The 27,643-nt window shown below is 41.9% G+C and overlaps 1 protein-coding gene across 3 annotated transcripts in view; it reads left to right on the top strand.

The window, feature by feature from the left end:
• Positions 1-27,643, top strand: part of CTNNA2 (catenin alpha 2) — a 520,748-nt gene that overhangs the window by 50,456 nt on the left and 442,649 nt on the right. For all 3 annotated transcript variants that reach the window (XM_087962697.1, XM_087962698.1, XM_087962699.1), the window contains exon 2: positions 14,825-14,931. In XM_087962697.1, coding sequence (XP_087818823.1) covers positions 14,830-14,931 — 102 coding nt within the window. In that variant the 5' untranslated portion in view covers positions 14,825-14,829. The remainder of the gene's footprint in view (positions 1-14,824; positions 14,932-27,643) is intronic.

Below are 27,643 nucleotides of genomic sequence, written 5' to 3' on the forward strand. Positions count from 1 at the left end.
AAAGTTCAAAGGTCTCAGTATTCTTCTTTCCTGCTTCTTCAAAGTCCAGATATTAGAAATTTGGCTTTCTTGGAGATTTCATCTCTTATCCAGTTTCTTTTGTTTTGCAATACAGGTAGTTATCAACATACGGCCGTAACTGAGCCCCAAATGTTTATGTTGTTAAGTGAGAAATTTGTTAAATGAGTTTTGCCCCATTTTACTACTTTTCTTGCCACGTGTGCTAAGTGAATCACTGCAGTCGTTAAATTAGTAACATGGTTGTGAAGTGAATCTGGCTTCCCCATTGACTTTGCTTGTCAGAAGGTCACAAAAGGGGATCATGGGACCCCGGGACATTGCAACCGTCATAAATGTGAGTCAGAGACTAGAAGACCTCCAAGGTCCTTTCCAACTCCGTTATTCTAAACTTCTCAAAAGTTGTCAAGCATCCAAATATAAAGCTCATGACCATGGGGATGCTGAAACGGTCACAAGTGTGAAAAACAGTAATAACTCACTCTTTCAGTGCCATTGTAACTTTGAACGGTTACTAAGCAATCTGTTGTAAGTCAAGGACTACCTGTATTTATAGCCTGAGTCAATCCATGTGGAACCTGGATGGGATAAATCCAACAAGAGCCCCCAATGAAAATTATTCAAATCCATAGTGAAGGTTTATCAATTCTATGAAGAATAGAAGTTGGAACACGATAGCCTTTTCAATGTTAAGCTGTTAATCCTTGAATTGAGCTAATAAGCAATTCTTTCTTGGAGAACTACATCCCAAAATTTAAATACATTCATCATTTGAAGGGTAGGTGAGTGTTAATGTATTCATTTATGCCCAATGAATTATTAAAGCTTCTCGATATTGAACATTTTTTAAAAAAATATCTTAATTATGGACACTTCTAGTTTAATTCTTCCCACCTGCTAAGGATTGTAATCATAACACCCTGCTTGTGGTAATGACTCTTAAGATTATATAGGACATATTCTACAGCTTCTGTCCGGATTTTGTATGTCTCTAAAATACAAATAAGTTGTGAAATAAGTTGTGGAAATCCACCTGTTATAAGTTATAAAAAAATGTGAAAAACATCCTCCAGTGGTAAATGCTTCATAATATTTGTTGCTTCTTTATTTTGGAACTTTGAAACAGGTGCAAATCCTTTCTAAATATTTGAATGAAAGGTTTTCCATAGCCAGTTTAAAGATAATCTCATATAGGTCCAGGGACAAAGAAGTAGATTATTTTGTTGCAGGAAATCACATTATTCTTAAGGAATGAATTATTTATTTATATTCAAAATAATCCTAATGGTTTTTAAAATGTTGGGTTTGTTGAACAGAAATTGTAAGACTAGTAGAAACAATTTTAAAAACCCAATATAAAAACATCTTAGATAAATATATGAAGGAAAATTAATCCTTTTCTACTTTTTTCCACTATTGGAAATGTTTCCGATAATTCCGCAAGTAACCTCTCATTATGGAATATATTAGAGATGCACTGTTTCTGTTATTTGGTTAAAAGGTAAAAAAGAAAAAAAGAGCAGCGGTGGGAAATCTATGGCAAGTGACAGAACGTGTCTCAAAAGCTGTATTTGATTTGACAAGTCACAAGTGAAAGCTTGCCTTAAGAGGAATACGAACAACAATTGCAATTAATTGAACCTGATGTAAATTGTTGGTTAAACGGTGAATATCTAGCCATGTTACTTTATTTCTTGAAGCTGAGCGTCTTCTTTATGTACAAAGGCAAGGACTCGCTTTATGCAAAGTAGTATAATTGTTGCACAGGCATCACAATGTCCTGATGTGACATATAAGATGAAAATTGTGACCTTTTTCATTTCAGTCCAGAGAATCTAATTATATGCTACTGCCTGGTCTCCAGCCCCGAGACGAGCAATTAGTTGGGCACTCACAGATCTCTTTGGAAACAGATGGTTGCTCTTTAAAAGCTTCTTGGAGGGAGAAATATACTGACAGGATATGTGCTCATTGTATAAAAAGAGACAAACCCTCCTTACCATCAGAACATTTCTTTCTTTAAATGGGAAAATATTTTATTAAAATATATCCGTTTGCTAGCCAGTATGTGGCCTGGTTGTGCTGACTCTTAGCAGCCACATAAATACATATTCACCTGGATATGCCCAAAATATGACATACAGCGACAAAAAGATTATGAGGAAATTAAAAAAAAAAAAATCTAACCTTATACTGTTTGGGAATTAAATCTTTTTTAGAATGAGGGAGTAGAAGTGTTCTCTGCTGTAGTTTTTCAAGTTTTATATCCTGTACATTTCTTGAATTTATACCTAGTCCTCGACTTACGACAGCAATGGGGACTGGAATCTCCATCGCTAAAGCAAGGCAGCCATGAAGAGTGAGCACCTTGCTTAGCAACAGCGATCCCTCCAGTCCTGGTTGCTGTTGTTAACTTCATCTCCCTGTTGTTTGATGAGGCAACCTCCTGCCGGATTCCCACAAATCAATGGGGAAGCTGGCTGGAAGTCGCCTGTCCCAGGCTGGGAGGCAGGTATGTGACTGCTGTGGGGGGGGACACGAAGCGAGGGGTACATGCGGATAGGAGGGAGCATCAGGAGGGGGCACGAGAGATGCTAAACAGGTAGGGAAGTCGCGGGGGGGGGAATGCAGTGTGAATCGGGGCATATGGGAGAGTGCAAGAGAGGGTTTGGGGGTGTGCGCAGGGGTGCCCAGATGACCGGGGTGCAGCTTGAATGCAGAAGGGCTGGGGAAGGGTGAGTGGCTGGGGGGGGGGGAAGATGACCCCAACAACTTGCAGTCTTCCCACCGGCCTCTCCATTGACTTCCTTGGGAAGCCTCAGGAAAGGTTGGAAGTGGTGACCCCAAGATGGTGAGTTACTTGGCAAGCGGTCATAGGAGCCAGTGGGTTGCCAAGAGGCCAGATTGGATGAAGAGTTCGGTTACATTTGGAGGGTTGACTTTTACGGTTAAGATTTTGATATTAACTATAAAAAGTAAGTAGCTCTCTGTGGGAAGTAGAATTATTTTGGCTATTTTGACTCCCAACAAAGATAAGCAACTTTATGATTTTAGAAACTGGACACTATTCTCTAAGTAGAAGGGAAAAATACGAGCCGGCTTTTTGGGCTTAGAAAACGATACAAAATGTCATAACACTGGAAAGGTTAAGAGAGATCTTTGAAGAATGATAACCTGATTCTATGGGTAAATTATGCCAAAAAGTGTTAATGGGGGAAAGACAGATGTGGAACAAATTTTGTTTGATAAGGCAGAGAACATACTGATAGTGGGACTATAAAGGACAGGCCAAGAGAATGATTTGGAAAAGGATGCTTAATTGGATATACAAAAGAAACTGCTTGAAAATTTAAAAATTAAAAAGGGAAATGATAAACCAAGCAAAAGTTCTGGAAAATTATTATCTTTCTAGTTTTATCAAGGAGGCTTGTTAAACTCTTGAAGAAGTGTCTGCATTGTCAGAAGAATTTAAAAATAAATCCTATGACAATATTTGAATTAACTAAAGATTAAGGCTGTTCGAAGTAAAAGGAAATAATATAAAATGGTGTACTTGATTGAGATTAAAATAAGACCTTTTTTTGCATAATTCTGGCATCTCTTTACAGATGTTCTGCTGACTTCAGGAATGAAAAATCGATGTTTGTGAATTTGCTTATAGATAAGCAATGGAATTTGGGATGAAGAGATTCCTGTTTGTAATCTTATTTGAGAATTAATAGTTACTAGATTGTCTAGATCTTTTTCTTTCTTTTTCTTTTTCTTTTTCTTCTTCTACTTTCTGTTTTTTCTTATTACTTGTTTCTTTTTCTTTTTTGTTTGAGTTTTTTTTTATTATTGTATTCAAAATCCTTCATAAGGATTATAGACAAAAAATCAAAACTTTACCAATTGGAGATAGTGGGTATTTTTTTGTTATAAAAAAGCAGCACCCCAGTTTTATGAAAATTTTAAAGATGGTATAAGAACAGACTGTTATACAGCCAGGTTATAAGAATACATACCCATACATGGGTTTTTTTTCCCTTCATGATGCCGAGTTAGCACTGAGGCTGAATTTGTGTTTTCTACAAACTGGAACATTTATCCATCTGCTTTATTTGCTATTTTCTTTGAAATTAATTGGACAGGTTTATTACTGTAGTTTTTATCATTCTGACAGCAATTTAAACATTTTAATGGCCTGGCTCTTATAACAAAGCATTTTGGATTTTTGACGGGGGGAATTCACTTCACGAAGGTCTTGCTTAGCAACTGAAATTTTGGGGTCATTTGTGGTCATAAGTTGAGGAGTACCTGTATTTGCAAAGAAAAAGAAAAGCTCTTCAAATAACCTTTCAATAAGACTTGGAAAACATTGTCATAGCATACGACAAAGCAAAAACGATAGCAGGATCCAGAAGGGCCCTAACCTAACTGCATTCCTCCTATATGAATGTGAATAATTCATATAGAGGGATATTGCCTTCCCTAGTGGGAGGCAAGGCAGCTTCAGAGCTGTCACTCATTCTTCCCATTGGAAACTGACATCATCTGTGGCAGCCACTTTGATCTGCAATTAAAGGAAATGATAGAGCAGCTGTGGCTTTTCCAAAGATAATCGGAGGTAGTGCTTTCGGGGGGGTGGGGGGAATTATCGCTTTTTTTTCTGCTGAAACATTTCACGAGTCGCTAAAAATGGAGAAGATGATGTTGGAGTGCCTGTAGGAGCATCTGGTCACTCCTCATTTTGTTGTGTTGTGGTTCCTCATTTTGTTGTGGAAGCAACTGCGTTCTCTTCGCTGATGATGTAAAGCTGTTCAATACCACAGACAATACTGCTACCCTTCAAAAAGATCTTGACTATGTATCCGAATGGTCAAACAAATGGCAACTTCAAATCTCAACAAATAAATGCTCTGTCTTACATACTGGCAAAAAAATAATAATCAGAAAATAAAATACAAGCTGAATAGTCAAGATCTTGTTGATGATCCAAACTCTGTCAAGGACCTTGGAGTTCTCATCTCTAATGATCTAAGTGCTAGAGCCCACTGCAACTACATAGCCAAAAAGGCGTTAAGAGTTGTTAACCTAATCCTACGTAGCTTTTTCTCTGGTAATATCACACTACTAACCAGAGCATACAAAACATTTGCTAGACCAATACTCGAATACAGCTCATCAGTCTGGAATCCATATCATGTATCTGATATTAACGCAATTGAAAAAGTCCAGAAGTATTTCACAAGAAGAGTTCTCTACTCCTCTACTCATTGCAGAATACCTTATGCCATCAGACTTGAAACTCTAGACCTAGAAAACCTAGAACTATGCTGCCTTCCGTCTTATCTAAGTATAGTATATAAAATCATACATTGCAATGTCCTACCCGCAAATGAATACTTCAGCTTCAACCATAACAATACAAGAGCAAACAATAGATACAAACTCAAGGTTAATCGCACCAAACTTGATTGCAGGAAATACGACTTCAGCAACAGAATGGTCAATACCTGGAATCCTCTACCTGACTTTGTGGTTTCTTCCCCAAACCCCAAAAACTTTAACCTTAGACTGTCTACTATTGACCTCACCCCTTTCCTAAGAGGTCTGTAGGGGGCGTGCATAAGTGCACCAACGTGCCTACCGTCCCTGTCCTATTGTTTCTTTTATTTTTCTTATATGTACCCATTTCATGTATTCATAACTATGTTTACACTTATACCGTCCCTGTCCTATTGTTTCTTTTATTTTTCTTATATGTATCCATTTCATGTATTCATAACTATGTTTATACTTATACCTGTATCTTGTAAGCGATTGACAAATCAAATCAAATGTAAAATGTTATTGTTGTTCAGGATTCCCTTTGCGGCAAGACTTCCCTCCTCTGTAGAGCGTTACCTGGAAGGAAGTAAAAAGCAATTTGGCAACAGATTTGTTTCCCAGCCACCTGCCAGTGCTGGGAAACTCTGAATAGGATTCGCACCTTGCATGCCACCTGTTCAGACTCTCTGCTTAAATGGGGCGGTGTATCCTCCCTTGAATGTTGAGTCTGGCAGACACTGGATCGTATAGGGACTAGATGCCATTTTGAGTGCTTATACAAGAGGAAAAGCAGACTTTCTCCAACTAACAAAACATACAACACATAATGGGGTAAATGGCCTAGGTATGAATATATAGAGCACATATTCCATTCTCACCAACCATGTATTTCAAAATGTAACCTATAATTAATAAATGACTTCTTGAATTTCCCCATACTTTACAAAATTGATGTCATCATTCCAGCCACCCTCCACTCCCCCCAATAACTCCGAGACAGACTATCTTCTCAAAGGTTCCTTTTTATTTGGATAGTAACTGGCACAACTGGGGAATCCCGAATGCGAAACTTCCGGGCTTCCTTACAATAAGTAAAAACTACAAATCCACCCCCTGCACCCATCATCGCATCCCATGGCCCAATCACCATCCGTCCCAAGTTAGGACTTCCTCTCACTTATGCACAAAATAACATGACCTTGAATCAGGAAAAGAATGTTGCTATGTCTAACTAGATCTACTCCAAAGAATCCCCCCTCCCACTTTCCCAGGGTCAATGGGGGCAGCCTGGGAGCATCTAGTCTCCATATGGCTTCCAAAGCTGACAATTGACTACATGTCTCCATCCGATGTGCACCTCAGTATCGGGCTCCTTTTATATACTGTATTTTTACCCCAGGTAGTCCTAGACTTACGACCCAAAATTGAGACCTAAATTTCAGTTGCTAAGTGAGACATTTATCAAGTAAATTTGCCCCATTTTGCAACCTTTCTTGCCACGGTTGTTAAGTGAATCGCTGTACTTGTTAGGTTAGTAAATGTTTTTCAGCTTCTCAGCATTCAGTTTGGGTCCCTTTAACAACACAGCAAATTTCCAAGGACAGAATTTTCTCCTGCTTGTGGTTATGATCCTCTTGATGGTGTTTGATGAAGTCCAGACCCCTTCAGTCTGGATAGGTGCACTTCCAACAAAGCTTACAGTACAGGTAGTCCTCGACTTACGATCACAGTGGAGCCCAACATTTCTGTTGTTAAGCGAGACATTTGTGAAATGAATTTTGGCCCATTTTGCGACCTTTCTTGCCATGGTTGTTAAGCGAATCCCAGCACTTGTTAAATTAGTATCACGGTTGTTAAGTGAATCTGGGTTCCCCAGAGGGACTTTGTTTGCCAGAAGGTCACATACAGGACACTGTAACCGTCATAAACAGGAATCAGTTGCCAAGCGGATGAATTTTGAATCACATGACCCTGGGGATGCTGCAACGGTTGTAAGTGTGAAAAACGGTCCTAAGCCCCTTTTTTGGTGATATTGTAACTTCAAACGGTCACTAAAGGAACGGTTGTAAGTTGAGGACTACCTGTGTTAAAAAGCCTGCGTTGTGTTGCTGCCATCTTGCCTCTCTTGTCACCCATGATGAATCCAACTGAAATGCTGGCTGTGTTGAGGAGGGAGCGGTGAGAAAGCTTCTAGCTATTAGGGCTGGTGTGCAATTTATTGCTCTCCCAGTGAGCGTTTGGTTGGTGGGGCAAGTTCTGCAATGAATCTTAAAAAGCTTACAGCCAAAGCTGCTGCCAATTAAGTAATTCTTTACGTTTAAAAATAAAATTGCATCATCTCAGGGCCAGCCGTGTTGCCAGCAGAGTGGCTGGCCTTATTTTTTCTGCAGAAATATTTCTTCATGGATGTCTTGTCAAGGACAACTCAACTTCAGCTCCTTTCAAATGTTGATAGCCGGTTTCCTACATTTTCTAATTGTTTTTTCTTTCTTTCTTTCTTTCTTTCTTTCTTTCTTTCTTTCTTTCTTTCTTTCTTTCTTTCTTTCTTTCTTTCTTCCTACCTACCTACCTACCTACCTACCTACCTTATTTCTTTGGTATTGAACTCTTATATTAGATTCAACGTGACTTTTTAAGAGTTAAAAAGAAGCCTAAATGGATGTTACATGGCTCAGCATTGTGGGGATTTCCTTCAAAGCGTATTTTTACGTTTTATTTTTAAGGCCAATAATCATCCATAAAGCATAACTAAGTATAATATCTAAAACTAATACAAATATTGTCATACAATTATTATGTAGTATTCAGTCTGTTGAATTAAAGTCTCCGCAGCTGCTACATAAAAGAAGGCAAATATTTTTTGATATTCAAGAAGGCAGGACTAAGACTAATGGTTTTAATTTATGGAAGGATTGTTTTTGATTGAATAATGAATACCATCAGCAAATTGAATATAGGAAAGTTATCCAAGGATGCATTGATCATGCTCTACTTTTTTGTATCTCCATGAAGTTAAAGCCAGTTTGATTTATGCACAAGGCTAGAAAGCAGGAGGTTGTAAGTTGAAGTCCCTCCTTAGACATGAAAGCTAGCTGAGTGACTTTGGGCCAATCACAAGGAGGCTGTGAGTTCTAGTCCTGCCATCGCCACGAAAGCCATGTGGGTTACTTTAAGCCAGTCACCCTCTGTCAGCCCAATCCACCGCATGGGTTGTTGTGGGGAAAATAGGAATGTTTGGCATCTTATTTGTAAGAATAATAAAGCCAGGATACAAATAAATAAACAAAAGTTACTGGGGAGGGCATTTATATATTGACTTGATTTTGGGGCCTCCCCAAGTCCAGAATGATATAAAATAAATTATCATTTTATAAACTAAATACATTCTGTCTCCCATCTCCCTTGAGGGAGCCCTACCACCATCATTAAGGTGGAAGTGACACAAATCTCCTTCTCCTTCGACACTCGCTTCCTGGAGCTCCATAGATGGCACCTTTGGATTGAGGGGACCCAAGGCACCCCAACTCTGCCTGATCTTTACTGGACGGGCAGAACCCCTGGGCGAGATGGAGCGCCTGGGAGGTCCTCGGGCTACGCTCTGAAAGCCTTCGTAGAGGTTAATTGGCATTTGGAATTGCACCTGGAAGCTGCGGACTATTCCACTTTCAAGATAGTAATGAAAGCACGCCCGTGCCGTTGCCTTCTGGACCGACCGTGAAGAAAATCATCGTTGGTTGTTGTTCAGTTGCTAAGTTGTGTCCAACTCTTCATGATCCCATGGGCCACAGCATGCCAGGTGCCCCTGCCCTCCACTGTCTCCTGGAGTTTGCCCCAATTCATGGTCATTGCGTTGATGACGCTATAATCTAACCATCTCATCCTCTGCTGTCCCCTTCTCCTTTGGTCTTCCGTCTTCCTTCTCTTCTCCTTTGGTGGCCAAAGCCTTTGAGATCCAGCTTCAGGATCCGTCCGTCCAAAGAACAGCCGCGTATTTTTGTGTCTTCTCATCTCCTGGTTTCCTTTTTTCTTGTCTTTCTCTAATTGGCGCTGAGGGTTCTTTATGGCTACTTCCAGGCATCACTGTAGCCTCAAAACACTTTACTGCACAATTCTTTTTGTATGTACATTATTTTCCACCCGTGAAGCTTCCCAGTAATTATTTGCAGATGCATCAACATCTAAAAGTTCTTGTTCATAATGAATAATATGAAAATGTATAGTTGGGAGATACAAAGGATTCCTTTGAACCATCTGCTGCGTCTTCTTATGTTTTTTTTCCCCTGTCACTACAAGATGATTTAGTCCCCCACTGTCAACTTTTTCTGTTTTATTACACTCCTGAGGGTGCTTTCCCCCCCGCTATAAATGCTTCTCCTTAAGGGATTTTCCTCCCCTGCTTATTGTTGCCTTCAGTGTTTTAAAATCTGCCCTTTCATAACTTCTTCTTTTAACCTGCAGTTCCGTCCTCAGCCCAATTCTGAAACGCACATACATTTTTGTGTGTTCTCATCTCCTGGTTTCCTTTTTTCTTGTCTTTCTCTAATTGGCACTGAGGATTCTTTATGGCTACTTCCAGGCATCACTCTAAACACTTTATTGCACAATTCTTTTTGGTATTCAGGCAAACAAATAAACACACGGATTTGTGAGCCCCTCAGGATATGTAATGAATTTGCTTTTATTTATATTTATATAATTCTTTTTATGACACAGTGGTCATTGGTTTAAAGCAAATGGAATTATTTGTTCTGACCCGGGCTTGTTCCCAAGATCATCAAGCCGACTCCTCATCCCGATAAAACCCCTTTTATGTAGGTTAAAGGGAATTCCTCTCCAGCAAAGTCCCGGCAAACAGTTTTTCATGAGATTTCACAACTACAGACCTTTATCAGGCTGAGAGAGTTGCCAGGGCAATATCTTTCAAACGCCACACTGTAGCAGCAAGTACTTGCCAAGAAGTCAGGAACAGATCTTCACCCGAATGAATTCAACTAATTGTCTTCTGCAAACCTCACCCCCCTTTCGCTCCTCTTTATTCCCTATGGGAGGGGCCATTCACCGTCCACCTGTGCCTTTACTCCCAAGTCGACCCTTGTTCCTTAGCTGTTCCCTTCTCCTGGCAGCTCTGCGCATGTGCACACTGGGAACAGGCTCCGGCTGTTCTTCTGCCCCACTGATCTCCGATGGCATCTGATAACCGTCAGATGGCCCGGGTCCCATCTCTGCTTCCAATGCAGAGCCCTCGTCCGAGCCTGCCTCAGACTCCAGGACTGGACCAGGTTCCTCCCCAACCTCCTCACTGTCCGAATCAGGTGCCAGCTCCATTGGCTGCTGACAGGCCACAACATTATTCAGAAATAAATGTGGAACTCCTCTGCACATGCATTTATCTGATGCCCCTGAAGGGGAGAAGGTTGATGTCCTCCTCTTCAGGAGACCCCCTTCAGGGGCATTAGATAAATGCATGCGCGTAGGAGTTTCACATTTATTTCTGAATAACGTTGTGGCCTGTGTGGGAATGATCTGGTCAGGCGGGAGAAGGAGTCATAGATAAGACAGATTTTTTTATTTATCTGTATATCGCCTTTAGTATTTTTGCAAACAAACCAAGGCAGCGAACACATCCAACACCCCCGTATCCCCCTATTTCCTCCACAACAACAACCCTATGAGGTGGGTTGGGAGAGAGAGAGAGTGACTGGCCCAAAGCCACCCAGCCCCTTCTCAGGCCCAAGACGGGACAAGTCGCCAGGTGGGTTTCATGCAGAAGGCAGGACCAGAACTCCCAGACTCTTGGTTTTCAGCCTGGGGCCTTAACTGAACTGGCCTCCTTATACCAGGGGCCTGTTCAAAGTCAGGCCAGGGAAGCAGCGGGCGAGCACGCACGTGTGCACACCTCCACTTGTGCAAGGGTCAGGTGCGCACTGCTCGTGCAAAACTCTCCCCTCCCCCCTCTCCCCACTGGTTCACAAAGCCAGAAAGGTTGGAGTCCAGCTGCCTGGTCCAGCTGCCAGGCAAGTCTCAAAGGTACTTCAGCCCAGGGAAGCCCAACGACCGAGGGAAGCCTCTCTCCTTCGGGACGCCCCGTAGTTTTCTGGAAAGTAGAAGTAAAAGAGGGGAGGAATCGTTTCTGAGGTGCAAGAGCCTTTTACTGTATCCTTACAATAAAGGCAGTGCTGGTATTCATGTTTGATGCTTCTTGTCTGGGCTACCTGACAGTAGACCAATCTCTGGAAAAAAAAATATGGCATGCTTTGGTTTAACATTTTATGGAGGGAAAAAACATTCTTGGTGCAGTTGGCTTCAGGCACTGTTCTTGCAAGCTGCACTCTAATAATGTGGAGTGGTGATCAAGGAGAAGATACGTATAATTAGTTGATGAGGTAAGGAACAAGGCTGTAACAAACATCTTTGATGTGTTACAAGGCACTTTGATGCCAATGGCTGAATTGTTAGGGTGGGAGGAATGAATCAATAGATTTAGAGTGATTTCAGAAGAAAAAGAAGAAGAACATAGAATCAAAGCACATACACTTATTTTCTTTTTGATAGGGGAGGCCCAAAGGATATTGCTTCCTGGCTGCACATATCCATATATCTACAGTATATCTACATCTATTTACACTGCTCAAAAAAAATACAGGGAACACTTAAACAACACAATGTAACTCCAAGTCAATCACACTTCTGTGAAATCAAACTGTCCACTTAGGTAGCAACACTGATTGACAATCAATTTCACATGCTGTTGTGCAAATGGAATAGACAACAGGTGGAAAGCAGAGGCAGTTAGCAAGACATCCCCATTAAAGGAGTGGCTCTGCAGGTGGTGACCACAGACCACTTCTCAGTTCCTGTGCTTTCTGGCTGATGGTTTGGTCACTTTTGAATGCTGGCAGTGCTTTCACTCTAGTGGTAGCATGAGACGGAGTCTACAACCCACACAAGTGGCTCAGGTAGTGCAGCTCATCCAGGATGGCACATCAACGCGAGCTGTGGCAAGAAGGTTTGCTGTGTCTGTCCGCGTAGTGTCCAGAGCATGGAGGCACTACCAGGAGACAGGCCAGTACATCAGGAGATGTGGAGGAGGCCATAGGAGGGCAACAACCCAACATCAGGACCGCTACCTCTGCCTTTGTGCAAGGAGGGACAGGAGGAGCACTGCCAGAGTCCTGCAAAATGACCTCCAGCGAGCTACAAATGTGCATGTGGCTGCTCAAACAATCAGAAACAGACTCCATGAGGGTGGTATGAGGGCCCGACATCCACAGGTGGGGGTTGTGCTTACAGCCCAACACTGTGCAGGACGTTTGGCATTTGCCAGAGAACACCAAGATTGGCAAATTCACCACTGGCGCCCTGTGCTCTTCACAGATGAAAGCAGGTTCACCCTGAGCACATGTGACAGACGTGACAGGGTCTGGAGACGCCGTGGAGAACATTCTGCTGCCTGCAACATCCTCCAGCATGACCGGTTTGGCAGTGGGTCAGTAATGGTGTGGGGTGTCATTTCTTTAGCCCTCCTTGTGCTCACCAGAGGTAGCCTGACTGCCATTAGGTACCGAGATGAGATCCTCAGACCCCTTGTGAGACCATATGCTGGTGCGGTTGGCCCTGGGTTCCTCCTAATGCAAGACAATGCTAGACCTCATGTGGCTGGAGTGTGTCAGCAGTTCCTGCAAGACGAAGGCATGGATGCTATGGACTGGCCCGCCCGTTCCCCAGACCTGAATCCAATTGAGCACATCTGGGAAATCATGTCTCGCTCCATCCACCAATGCCACGTTGCACCACAGACTGTCCAGGGGTTGGGGGATGCTTTAGTCCAGGTGTGGGAGTAGATCCCTCAGGAGACCATCCGCCACCTCATCAGGAGCATGTCCAGGCGTTGTAGGGAGGTCATACAGGCACGTGGAGGCCACACACACTACTGAGCCTCATTTTGACTTGTTTTAAGGACATTACATCAAAGTTGGATCAGCCTGTAGTGTTTTTTTCCACTTTAATTTTGAGTGTAACTCCAACTCCAGACCTCCATGGGTTGCTACATTTGATTTCCACTGATAATTTTTGTGTGATTTTGTTGTCAGCACATTCAACTATGTAATGAACAAAGTATTTAATAAGAATATTTCATTTGTTCAGATCTAGGATGTCTTATTTTTGTGTTCCCTTTATTTTTTTGAGCAGTGTATATCTATACTTAATTGTCTGTCTGTCTGTCTGTCTCTGGAGAGGAGATCATGATGATGTAAAGAATGTGACAAAAGAAAAGCTTTTAATCTTTTCTAAATGATTCTCCTTAACAGATTTAGGTTGCTATCTGGACCCAGTAACTAGCTAAAATCTCAACTTAGTGGCAGTGCCTTGAAACACTGCAGTAACATTTGATGGATTCTATGGCCAGTGAAGGGCCAGCGAGACTTAGTGATTTGAATGGGAAAATAATGTGCAGTGAAAGGATTTAATTCTTCTGCTTGAAATGGGAGCTTCTTTGTGTTTAAAGTTACGAGGGCTTCGTTAGGCCCGTTTTCGTGTTTTCTTACTGTAGAGAAAAGGGGGTGTCCAAGGAGGAAGAGTTTGTAGGGTTATGCAGAGTAGTTGAATGAACTGTTTGGCAAAGGATTGGCAAGTGCAGGAAATCAGGAGCCACGGCGGTTCAGATGAATGCAGGTTTATTGCAAGCTTATTCTGTGTACAAGAATCTGAACTATTAACGGCCCAAGCAGACTGGAAGGTAGCTGAGAGTCAATGGCATTCAAGGTGGGCTGGACTTGGATCTCTTACGGGCGCGAAAAGACTCGAGACTGGTGATATGTTTGACCCCTCTCTCAGGCTCAGCCTGGTCATCTCCTACAAGAATGCTGGTCCAAATGAAGCAACCCTCCTCGAATCATGAAAGCAGCTACATCCTTTGGAAATAGACTCATGCGGCTGTTGTTTTGCATCCCTCCTCCCTGGCTGTCTGCAGGGATGTGATTTTTTTTTTTTTTTACTGATCATACACCCATCTGCACAAACGAGCAATGACAAGCAATTGAAGGAGCTAGATGTGCACTAACCCACTTAACATAGCTCAGCTGAGAGCTCATATTTTAGATTTCTTTTTCTCCCAATTTCAGGCTATTTCTCCGTACACTATCACAGAGGTGTCTTTCAGCAGAAAACAACTGCGTATTCAATTTCTGAAAGTTCACTAAGATGCATAGTATAGAAAATATTTTTAAAAATATTACTAAACCTTGTTTCCAAATTTTCTATGCTGGCCAAGAAAAGATACACAAGAGGGAAAAATCTAGTTAATGCATATCCGTTGGAACTCCTATACATTTTCCCTAATGTACAATATACTTAGCGATTTCTGAATTAGCTACTGAGCATGCTGTCCATTGTAAATCAATTTAGAATTTTAAATCAATCCAGGATCTGATTTAAAATTCAGATACAACCATGGCTCTGGGAACGATTTATAATACTCATTATCTTTTTGTTCTAGAGAGCATGACGTCTGCAACTTCACCCATCATTTTAAAATGGGATCCCAAAAGTTTGGAAATCAGGACTCTAACTGTGGAGAGATTATTGGAGCCACTAGTTACACAGGTAAGTTGTTAAGGCAGATGCATTATTGTTTGTTTGCTAATGTTTTTTTTAACATTTGTAATTCTAATCAGGGTTTATATTGCATTTTCCAGCTTATGACAAGAATGGTGAAGTTTGTCAAATAAGGATTTTAATTGCACTCTGTATTGTGTCATTTTTCAAATTTCATTCAACATTTTGGTTTTCTGAAAAAGATTAAGCTATGTTTTAGATCAAGTAGAAACATTATTTGAAATTATTTTGTGTGTGGTGGGTGGATATGATTCGTCAAATTTGTAGTAGCTAGTGTAAGTAGTAAGTATTCATATGCAGATACAGAGAGTGTAATTCAGGAGTAGTAAGATTGATAGGTGAAATCCACATGTTCTTTGAAAATAAAATTCTAGGATTTTTTAAAAAGATGAATTAATACCAGAGACTTGGATGAAGAACCCATGATGTCTCAACTCTTCCAAACAACAGAAATGGGACCGTCTGGACCTCGGAGACTAAGTAGCGCACAGTGCTGCTGCTACAGATGCCTGTGGAGTACGGATAGACGATATGGTTTCATCCAAGACACTCCGAGCACACCAACTCCGCAGGATTAAATCAGCCAAGGGATGTTATGGGAGACGGTGGTCCCTCAAGTAGCCAGGCCCTGTGGAATGTAGGGCTTTATAGGCATCAACCAGCACCCTGAGTGGCACCTGGAACCACATTGGCAACCGGTGCAGCTTATAAAGCAGAGGTGTCCTATCTCCCCCATTACGACTGTTTGCACTGCCACATTCTGGACCAGCTTCCAAATGGTCTTCAGTGGCAGCCCCATGTAAAGCACATTGCAGTAGTCAAGCCGTTAGGTGGCTAGGGCAGGGGGTGACTGGCTGAAGGGCCCCCTGATCTAGGAAAGGGAACAAGTGGTGCTCGAGATAGAATTCAGCCAAGGCTTTCCTAGCCACGGCTGGTACTTGTTCGGACCCAGCCTTAGCAGAAGGAGCAAGAGGCTCCTTGTCACGAAAACTCCCTCTCTTTATTTCCTTCTTGTGAATTAATGGCCTTCACCCACCAAAAAGTCCCAGGCCTTCCAAGAGTTAACAGCCGCAACAGACCTTTATCAGTTCCTTGCGATAAGACGAAAGGCTGCCAATAAGTTCTGGCAAACAGCCTCTGCGGCACGAAACACACTATGAGCACAATCTTCAGAGAGACCAACTCTTGTCTCCTACAACCACCACTCCCCTTTCCTTCTATTTATTCCCCAGCCAGGAAGGGGCCATTCAGCGTCCATGTTTGCTTTGCTTCTCGAGTCATCTCCTTGTCCTCTGTTGTTCCCCTCTCCTAACAGCTCTGTGCATACGCACATCTGGAACAGGACCCAGCTGTTCTTCCTCCCCACTCTTATCGGCCTCCAAAGGCAGCTGCCTCTCCGGTGACTGGGAAATGCCGGATGGCCCCGGCTCTGTCTCTGCTTCTGACTCAGAGCGGCCATCAGAGCCTCCCCCAGACGCCAGAACCGGCCCCAGTTCCTCCCCAACCTCTGAGTCTGCCGCCAGCTCTGCTGGCAGCTGATGGGCCACAACAGTACTTGCTCTTTCAGATTCCCTAATTGTGTGCCAATCTGAAGGGAAGACGTGCAACCCCACCCAAGGTCACTGATAGAACCTGGAGGGTTGAAACACCCTCCCCTTGGTAGATCTTGGTAGGATTGAGGGAGAGGTAGTCCCTTCTCCCCACCCAAAGCCATCATACTGTAGCCTCCAGGCCTTGGGACAGAACTTTGAGAGCCTCACTTGCCTTTATTTTTTTATTCGGTACCAGATAAAAAATTATGAAAAAAAATAAATACAAGTGTAATGGAACTCTTGCTTAGCACAAAGATATGAAAGGAAGAAAAGAAATAAAAACACTTATGGTTATGAAATGATACGTGGTAATGCACTAAGTGTTTCCAAATAATATATTTAATGGAATTACAGTTTTGTTTCTTTGAAATGACTGGAGCTGTTCCATTTGCAACAAAGGATGTGAATGAGAGTGTCCTGTTGAAAGAGAAGAAATATTATTTCTAACTTCAGTTAATATTTAATCATAGTTATGAACGTTGACTCACTGACGGTGCCTTTCAGTAGCGCTTAAAATTAGGTTTGTAATCTTGCAAATGAAAGCATAAGAAAATAGGTCTGGTGAGCATTCCATTAGGAAAATATAGAAACATATAGGAACAGTATAGCAGAGTTAGAAGGGACCTTGGAGGTCTTCTAGCCCAACCCCCAAATGTCGATTGTTTCAGTGTCCTTACTTGATTGAGGGTTGATCATGTGCAGTTTAAGTAAGCACAGGTAGTCCTCGAATTACAACCATTAATTTAGTAATGATTCAAAGTTACAATGCACTGAAAAAAAGTCACTTCTGTCTGTTTTTCCCACTTATCACTGTTGCAGCATCCTCATGGTCATGTGATCAAAACTTGGACCCTTGTCCACTGACCTGTATTTATGACGGTCACAGTTTTATTTAGTTTATTTAGTTGTAATGCTTTACATAGTTTCTGTAACTTTCCATGAAATGCCAAGGGAACCTTTATGTATCCTGTTTATGGCTTGATCAGCCACTGCTATCTGGAAATTTCAACTTGTTCAAATTATGGTTGTCCAGTTGTTAGGGGCAACGTGCCACAGAGTGTCATTACAATGGTTCTGAAGAAATCTCATAACTTCCTAAATTATAAATGGAATAGTGGTACATTATTTGATTTGGTGGTTTTAAAAAGTCAAAGTATGTAGGGTTGATATTGTATCATGTTTTGCATTTATTATCCTGTATATACATTCAACTATATTTCATATACGTGAGCATATGAAGAGTCATATATATTTCAGAACAGGAAGCCCTTGATTTATAATAAGAAATAATTACAAATCATGGAATTTGAAATCGAGCTTCTAGTATCTGGTTTCACCAATTAAACTAAGCCACACTTAATGTGATTTCATTTTAGTTTGTGTGATATGTGAATCTGCCCTTTCTTGTTAGTAACCTATACTTCCACTTAAGAATTATATGTGAACCAGATCATGGAGATATAGGTTGATTTTGTGCTGCAGCCCTCCTATCAGAACATATACTGTATATGAAATACAGTATATATACGTCCTTATATACTCTATTGGTTGAAACTGAAATATTTCAGGAAGGTTTCAAACTATTTTCTGTTTTAAAGGTTTTTTTTTTTTTGTCTGTTGGATGAATTTGTAAGATGAGAACAACTTGCACACTTCCCCCCCTCTTTCTGGCCTAATCTGATTGTGTACCGTTCACCGATTTAACTTATGCATTTAAAAAATGTATTGATATGTCAGATACTTAACTACCAGGAAGACAGGAAGAAAAGGGTAGTGTTTTGATTTTGATCTAGATCACTTTATGTGTAAATTTCACATATCAGCAGAAATATAGGGTGAAATAGGCTGGCAACCAGCATAAAACCAATTCAAATGAGATGCAGATACAGTTTTAAATTAAAACTTTCAAAGCACTTAGAAGCGGAATCTAAATGAATTGGTACAAATTGGTACAAACTGTGTAATTGATGTTTCAACAAACTCAGTTTGTTAATAAAATACAGTGTTTTTTTCTTATAAAATCCTTTTAGTTAATATTTGATTGAAGATGTCTGGATATAGTCTTAAGTAGTCAGTATAAAACTTAGCTGTCAGCATTTGAATCTGGTATAGGTATTTATAGAGCCATCAAATAGATAGTCCTCCACATACAACAACAATTGAACCCAAAACTTCTGTTGCTAAGTGTGACAGTTGTTGTCATTCATGACCTTTCTTGCTGCAGTTGTTAAGTGAATCACTTCAGTTGTTAAGTGAATCTGGCTTCCCCCATTGATTTTGCTTGTCAGAAAGTCACAAAAGGGGATCACATGACCCCTGGGACACGGCACACACACACACACACACACACACACACACACACACACTCCCCGTCATAAGTACATGCCAGTTGCGCAAAGGTCCAGATTTTGATTATGGCAATAGTCATAAACGTGAAAAATGATCATGTTACTTTTTTCAGTGCTGTTGTAACTCCAAACATTCACTAAACAAATGGTCATAATCCGAAGACTACCTTTAAGTCTTCCAGAACCTTTTACTTGGAAAGTCAACTGAACTACAGAACTAAAAAAAATCTAGTTTGGTCTCTTTATGCCAGATATTTGGAAGAAATAAGATGTCATCAGATTGCAGAAGCCAGGAGACTCCAGCTACTGACTTCTTCAGCCCAGGTTGACCTGCATGGTGACCCTAGGCCTTATCTACGCTCTTCTGTAGCTGTTGGCTCGAATATAATGTTGGAAATGATCACAGTTGAAAGAAGCAAACATAATTTGGAAGTGGAGAAAGAGATGGAATAGCAGATGGATGGGGAAAAAGGACTTCGGTTTCTGGGCAAGTTGCAAAAGGAACATCAGGGATTCCATATGTTGCTCATCCGTGTCCATTTTATAATTTATGCATACAGTTTTCCATCTCCTATTGAGTTTAAAAAACTCCTGGAATGGCTTGTAGAAATTAAGATAAGTTCATCTGTTTTGGGGGTCTATGGACTAAAACAAGAATTTCTTCCAGTTTTCTTGGTAACAATGTGGGAGTAATATGTGAGGTTCCTCTTTCAATACTTCAATCAGATTAAAACTCTGCAATTTCCTGCTGCTTTTCCATCTGAACAGCCTGAACAAAGTTGCCTGGGGGCGCCGTTTAGCTGGCACAACCTAAAAGAAAATGGAAGGGATGAGGAAAACGAAGAAATCTAGGCAAAGTTCCTAGTTTATATTGTTATCATAGGTTTTGGGAAACTGGTAGAGGACTTTGTACCCCACAGATTAAGTTGAAGTCCACAAGTCTTAAAGTTGCTAAGTTTGGAGACCTCTGCCCTAGACCACTTCAGACAAATGGTTGTCCACTGTTTTCTTGAAAACTTCCAGTGTTGGTGCATTCACAACTTCTGGATTATGCTCTGCTGTAGTATTTTAGATACAGGGACTCATTTTTTTCTAAAAAAGCCTGAGGAATTTGTTTTCACAGTTCTTGCAAAGAAATATTTTATTATGCTTTGCTCCATAACTGCTCTTTTTGTGGCAGCCCCTTAGATATTGGGAGGCTGCTATCATGTCAACCCTCGGTCAGTGGTGGGATTCAATTTTTTTTTACTCCTGGTTCTATGGGCGTGGCAAGGGAAGGATATACTGCAAAATCCCCCTCCCCTCCCCTCCCCACTGACCTGCTTTCCAGCTCCATTCTCCTGGGCAGGGCAACCAAAGGAGACCCAGCCGATCAGCTGGGACTCAATGGGAGGCGGAGAAGAGATCGGGGTTGGCGGGGCCAGTCGGAGGTGGGATTGGCTGGTTCTCCCAACTATTCAACATTTCCGCTACCGGTTCTCCAGAACTGGTCCGAACTGGCTGAATTCCACCTCTGCCCTAGTCCTTTATTTATTTATTTCATCCTAGTCATTTAGGATGGCGCTATGGATGGATATACGTGTGTGTGTGTATTCTATGAAGCAATGCCCTAATGGAGCTACGCTGCCCATTTTGCTAAATTGCTACCCTTGGATGATGTTTTGCCACACTTAAAGATTTGGAGGTGACCTTTAATCGCCCGGCTTTGATGCATCCTTGTTTGTATTATTTTATCAGCCAAGGAGGATCACAGTTTCTGGCATGTCCCCTCTGAGGTTTTGAGTGAGCACAGTTCAAGGGAGGATGGCTGATAAGGGAGGTTAAAAGCTGAGCTGAAATAAGACATTGGAATCCTATCGGAAACGAAGGATTGCAAGAGTTGACTTGAATAAAGAAGAAGGGGAAGAAGAAGGAAAAAAACAAACAACTTGCAGGCAATGACCCTTTGGCTCCCCCTATTTCATTTCAAAGTGTTACGAGCCAGGAAAGTTGTTCAGCTAAATTGTGTTCAGCAAAACATCTTATTGCCTCTAAAGGATTTTTATTTTTAATCCAGACTCATAAGAGAAGATAATAAGCCTCCTTAAAAAAGTGGTTTCTTTTTTGTGAAGTTCTTATTTATGACGGTCCACTCAGTTCATTTGCATAACGATTTATACTTTGTCTAACATTAGAGCCAGAAGAGTATCTCAGTCGACTGGGTTATTATAGGATCAGCCAATTACCAACTCTTGTTTTTTTCAGAATAATTGTATTAATGTGTTTATGTGTGGTCATTTGGAAACAAATGCATTTTTTTCCTGCCTCTTGGACTCTAGAGCTTGCTCCATTTTTTAAAAAAAATAAGCCATTATTTTCTGCCTTATGCTGGTCTGTGGCCATAATTAAGATTTGATTTGATTTGTATTTCGCCCCGCTCTCCTCATCATAGCCCGTGCCATTGTGAGCTATTTCCTGGTCACTGGGCCAATATCCCCGATTAAAATAAAAACGTGGACTTCTCTGCTTTTGCAGATGGTTGTGACAGTTTTACCCCCTTTCCTTGGTTTTGCACTCTGTTTCGTTGTTCTCCCTTTGCTCCCTTGATCCTTAACCTACAGAGCACAGGGATTCCTCTACATGCGACCACGATTGAGCCCAAAATTTCTGCTTTTCAGAAGTCTGTAAGAGGTGATCGCAACCGTCATAAATATGAGACAGCTGCCAAGTTTCTCAAGTTTGATCACATGACCCTGGGGAATGCTGTAGCAGTCATAAGTGTGAAAATGGTCATAAGTAACTTGCTGCTATAAAATTGAATGGTCACTCAATGAATTGTTGTAAGTCGAGGACTACCTGCATAGGAATAACGGAGCTGGAAAGGATCTTGGATGTCTTCTAGTCCAACAAAGTTAGCAATTAGAAAAAAAAATAGCAAAGTACCACTGAACCTTTTGATGGGCCTCTGTGTCATTGCGTTTATCTACTATTTTGTCTATCATTTTGGACAGAGAAGCTCACGTGCAAACACATGTATTTATTCCCTCATAGTACGAATTGTGTCACTCTGTTGTTGAGAGCCCTTTGGGTTGACTATGGTTTATAAATCCATAGTCCTGTGAGTAAATTGGGCAGAAGATTCCACGGGCTTTAATTCTACGTTTCCTATTGTACTTATGATAAAGTCATATTCTCCCTCCCAAGGAGCCAGGAATTTATGCTTGAAGAAATAAAATAGTAAATCAATTAACGTTCAAGACAATAAATCAGTAACTGTAACTGAGCCTCTGAGAAATTCCATGATTGCGCATGCGTTGTATTGAGGCTCAGCGTTTCCGCACCTGCCTTTTAAGATGGAGCTGGTTCCGGACAGGTAGCCTTCAGCTTACAACTATAACTGAGCCCCAAATTTCTGTTGCTAAGCAAGACATTTGTTAAGTGAGTTTTATGACCTTCCTTGCGACAGTTGTTGAATGAATCACTGCAGCTGTTAAGTTAATAAAACGGTTGTTAAGTGAATCTGGCTTCACCATGGTGTCAGAGGTCGCAAAAGTTGATCCTGTGACCCCGGACACTGCAACTGTCATAAATAAACCTAGTTGTCTTTGCTAGAACCTCTTCAATTTCCAGTAGACACTGACATGCTCCGTTCTTAAGTGCCAGTTGCAGAACATTTTGAACACAATTTCTGTTTTTTGGGGGAACGCAAAGCTCATTTGGACATGACATTCTTCCATTTCTCTCCATATACCCTTTTCCCCTTTAGTGGGGATATTCAAAACGGGGCACTGCTGCATATGGCATTTATTATATATGAGTGGATTTTCTTGCCCAACAATTTTCATTTCTTTAGATGCACATAGAAATTAGAAGGAGCATTTTGCTGTTCAGGTTGTCTCCAAGCACAAGCAAATAATTTTGCCTTTTGCCACTATTTTCAACTCTTATTTCATGTTGTTCGGATGGAAGCATAATCAATCTAGCGGCCTTAACTGCTGCTGAATATTGAGTTGTTTTCAGAGGACATATATTTATATATTGGAAGTTTCACAGCAAATGAAGGATTTCTGTACATGGTGGAATTTAATGATTGCGTTTTTATTTATGAATTGAATTACTTCAGTGAACCATGCGTTGCTGTGAAAGGTCATATAGACAAATTTTAAAAAGAGTCAGAGTTTCGATGTGATTTGTCTGCCTAGCTCAGAATTTAACAAAGTTGTAATTGTGAAATAAATACTACATTCATGCTAAATTATACCCCTGTGTTGCATGATTTTGAATTCAGCTTTTCATATTTGACGTGCCATCAGATCTGAGAGCTACATTGATCGTTACCGGTCAGTTTTTAACATATTTTTCGATGGACCTGATTTTGGCTCTTTGTTATATTATTTCGGCAATTTTTAAACAATCTGCAGCTGGTTGATTGTCATTGAGCAAAATCCAAAACAATTAAAAAAAAAAAAGCTTTAAGGGATAAATTAAAAGCGAAATAGTCTTTGTCTCAATTTATTTTTGGACCATCCTAGATAATAGGCATAATATATTAAATAAAGGTTTAATATGTTATAAAGGTTTAGAATGGTGTGTGATGGCTTAGCAGGGGATGGGGGATGGGGCGATGGCTCAGTGATTAAAGATGTTGAGCTCGTCAGCTAGAAAACTGACAGCTCAGGTTCGAGACCCGGGCGCCATGCAATGGAGTGAGCTCTCGTTCCTTGCTCCAGCTCCTGTTCATCTAGCTGTTCAAAAGCATGCAAATGCAAGTAGATAAATAGGTACCACTTCTGTGGGAAGGCAGCATGTTGGCCACATGACCGCACTAAATGTCTTTGGACAGCAGTGGCTCGCTCGGCCAAGAAAGGGAGGTGAGCACCGTGTCCTAGACACAACTGCACAGGAAACCTTTTCCTCTTAAAAAAGGTTTACCTATTTACCTTCAATTAATAAATAAAAGGCACAATCTTGTCCACTGACATAAATTCAGCTTCTAAAGGGCAAGAGTGAAGAAAAGAAAATCCACCCTGTTACTGGTTATAGCAGGGGTGTCCAACCTTGGCCACTTTAAGACTTGTGGACTTCAACTCCCAGAATTTCTCAGCCAGGAATTCTGGGAGTTGAAGTCCACAAGTCTTAAAGTTGCCAAGGTTGGACACCCCTGGGTTATAGCATCTCAGAATGATAAGACACCCAAACCCTTCGGTGGGTGCAAATTCAGAGGTCTTGGGGAAGGCCCCGGGGGCCCCGAGGTCAGGCTCATTAGAGGGAGGGGCTTCCCATGCCTGAGCCTGGCGACTTCCTCCTCTGGACCTCTTGCGAAACAGCCTTTGAAGGACGCGTGGCTCTTCTGTGGGATTCCTTTATCAAGAGGAGGCTTTTGGTGGAGCTGCTGAAGACGAGTCCCACCGGTGCTTTGTCAGAAGGCAACTGGCCTTTCTTGTTTTCCCTTGAAGACGCTTCGCTTCTCATCCAAGAAGCTTCTTCAGTTCTAGGAAAAACCAGAAAGTCCAGTTGCCTGATGTTGAAAAAGCACCTCTGGGACAACCATGGCCTGGATGACTGAGAATCTCTATAGACATTTTGCTTAAACAGAGTTTCGAAGAAAAAGACTTGAAAGTAACAAGGAGACGGGATTGGCTTGAATATTGGACGAAGGGGAGAAAATTGGAAATGGGACAGGGAATTGGGCTGCTTCTTGATAGAATAGAATGGAATGGAATGGAATGAGAATGGAATGGAATGGAATGGAATAGAATAGAATAGAATAGAATAGAATAGAATAGAATAGAATAGAATAGAATAGAATTCTTTTATTGGCCAAGTGTGATTGGACACACAAGGAATTTGTCTTTGGTGCAAATGCTCTCAGTGTACATAAAAGAAAAGGTACATTCATCAAGAGTCAAGAATCATAAGGTACAACACTTAATGATAGTCATAGGGTACAAATAGGGAATCAAATCATACTTGGAAACAGTCAATATAGATCGTAAGGATACAAGTGACAAAGTTACAGTCATGCAGTCACAAGTGGAAGGGGAGGGATGATAAGGAGTGATGAGAAGATTAATAGTGATAGTAATGCAGACTTTGTAAATAGTTGGACAGTGTTGAGGGAATTATTTGCTTAGCAGAATTGTTCTGGTGTGCAGGGCTCTATAGTGTCGTTTTGAGGGTAGGAGTTGAAACAGTTTATGTCCGGGATGTGAGGGCCCTGTAGGTATTTTCGCAGCCCTCTTTTGGACTCCTGCAGGATGCAGGTCCTCCATGGAAGGCAGGTTGGTAGTAATAATTAAAGTAATAATAAATAGGAACCTGGTCAGAGCAGGAGCAGGAAGTTGAAGTTTCTGTGACGTTCTCAAGAACGGGGAGTGAACTATCCAAGGTCAGTCACTCTTCCTGGCTCCCTGTTCTTAGCTGAAAGACCAGTTTATTGAACACTTGGGGTTTGGTGGCCTTCACTGTTTCTGCCAAATGTCAGATTGAGTTACAACAAATTTCATTAACACATTGCCTTATAATGGATGAGGGTCTGCTTTGCTTTGCATTACAGAGACCGGAATGGATGAAGAGGGGAATTTCCCCCCGTTAGAAATTTGGGTTTGGCACTAATCAAAAGCCCAGCATAGGGGAGGAGCTGTGGCTGTTGCCTGATGGTGTGTCACTTTGGCACTTTCCTGAAGATAACTGGATATGAGGCCTTATTTGTGAAGTTGGGCTACAGGGGGCAGAGCTTCTGCGGTTTGCCTGCTTCCTGCTTTTTCCCCCTGCTTTTTTGCTTCTACTTTAATCTCCTCATGGGGGATGGATGGGAGATTTCCCTCTAGTCTTAAGGGTGCTGGAAATCTCAACCTGTCTTCTCTTAGGAGACCATTAGAGGTAGATCATGGTTTATGGACACCATGATAATTGTAGATCAGTGTTTCCTCTGCTCAGTCAGCCGATTCATAATGATCTGGATTGTACTGAAGATGGACTGGTGGGACAGCAATTAGTTGGGCTGCTGGGAGGAAAGTTTTGGGCACCTGGAGAAGAAAATCCACTCAGAGGTTAAACTGGGCCTTGGAGGTGACTTGCAAGGTTACTGGCAGTGGATCTGATCCTGTGATCAAGTGGACGGGGTTTTCAAAGGTTTGCCACTGCTACTTGTAGTTTGGATCAGGGGGTCTTCAATCGTGGCAACTGTAAGACTTGTGGACTTCCACTCCCAGAATTCCTCAGCCAGCTGGCCAAGGGACTCTGGGAGTTGAAGTCCACAAGTCTTAAAGTTGCCCAAGTTGGAGACCCCTGGTCTGGATCACCCACCTTTCCTGGCTGGTGAAATCTTCCAGGGAGGCGGTGATGGCTCCAGGTAAAGACATGCCTGGATGAAATTCAAGCTCAATTCAAGCCCAGGTTGCTGCTATCTTCTCTAAAGGAGCCAGTGGTGGTTCCCCCTCTCAAGAAGCCATGGCCAAAACCTGGAGTCCCTTATGTGTATGTGTGTGTGGGTGTGTGTGTGTGTGGGTGTCATTGAGACCATTTTAAGACGGCTGTTTCAGAGGTGAGCATTCTTGCTGAAGAAGACAAGTGCATTGTTTCCGGTGTAGGAAAAGTGAACAGACCACTCGACATGGTGCTGGAAAAAAATATTAGAAGGTTATGCATACGCAATCTAACTTGTATGGGAAATGCAAAACCATGCCATTGTTAACATGCAAACATTAAGAGTGTGCCCAGGTCTGATTAAGCTAACGTAATTCATACTGTCAAACTACAAACCAAAAAGTAATGACAAGCAAAATGAGTAGCAATTTGCTTTTGAATAATTGTTTGATTTTGGCTCCGCGTACATTCCACCACTGGTAATTGCTGCTTTATTAAGAATAGCACGAAACAGCCCTGTACCAGGATGTGCTCTTTCTTGCATGAGAAGGAAACGGTCTACTCCAAGTCTTGCAAAAATCTTGTTTCCACCTTTCAGTGGCCGGCCAACATCCTTTCAGCTCATCATGTCGACAGGTGACAGAAACCTGCCTGTCTGAAGGGACAGATTTCTTGCTGCTATTTTGGGCTGTGTGGTCAGTTAGGATGGGTCCTTCCTAAATTTCTTCCTTTGGCTGTTAAGCCACTGGGGGCTCCTCCCTCCCTCGTCCAATCCTAGTCAGCATGACTTCTCCTCGTCCCCCAAGGTCATTCCCACATCCTACTTACAGCTCTGCTATTCCATAACATAAAGCTAAGGAGACCCTTTGCAGCTTCTGAACTGGTTCCTGGACTCAGAAATGGGGGCGAATGAGGCCGTGGTGGGGTTCGATTTTTTTTACTACCGGTTCTGTGGACGTGGCGTGGCTTGGTGGGCGTGGCAGGGGAAGGATATACTGCAAAATCCCCCTTCCCTCCCCCCTGCCCACAAGCCTACTTTCCAGCTCCCTTCTCCTGGGCAGGGCAACCAAAGGAGACCCAGCTGATCAGCTGGGACTCGATGGGAGGCAGAGACGAAATGGGGCTGGCGGGGCCATTCAGAGGCGGGGTTGGCCGGTTCTCTGAACTACTCAGAATGTCCACTACCGGTTCTCCAGAACTGGTCAGAACCGGCTGAATTCACCACCTCTGGAATGAGGTTAAACTAAGCTGAAGATAGAGACTTCATGTGGGAGTGGCTCTGGGTTCAGGAATTGGCCACCTTAAGCTCTTTCTCCAGGCACTGCCTCCGATATAGTGAAATGTCCATTTCAAGATGGGGATATAGAGTCATTCCATGCCCAGGTGTTGTACATCGCTAGTTGCTTCGGGCAC

The sequence above is a fragment of the Notechis scutatus genome, chromosome 4, assembly GCF_049901735.1.
Source record: "Notechis scutatus isolate UNSWTSFEM ecotype Mainland chromosome 4, rNotScu1.2, whole genome shotgun sequence".
NCBI classification, from domain to species: domain Eukaryota; kingdom Metazoa; phylum Chordata; class Lepidosauria; order Squamata; family Elapidae; genus Notechis; species Notechis scutatus.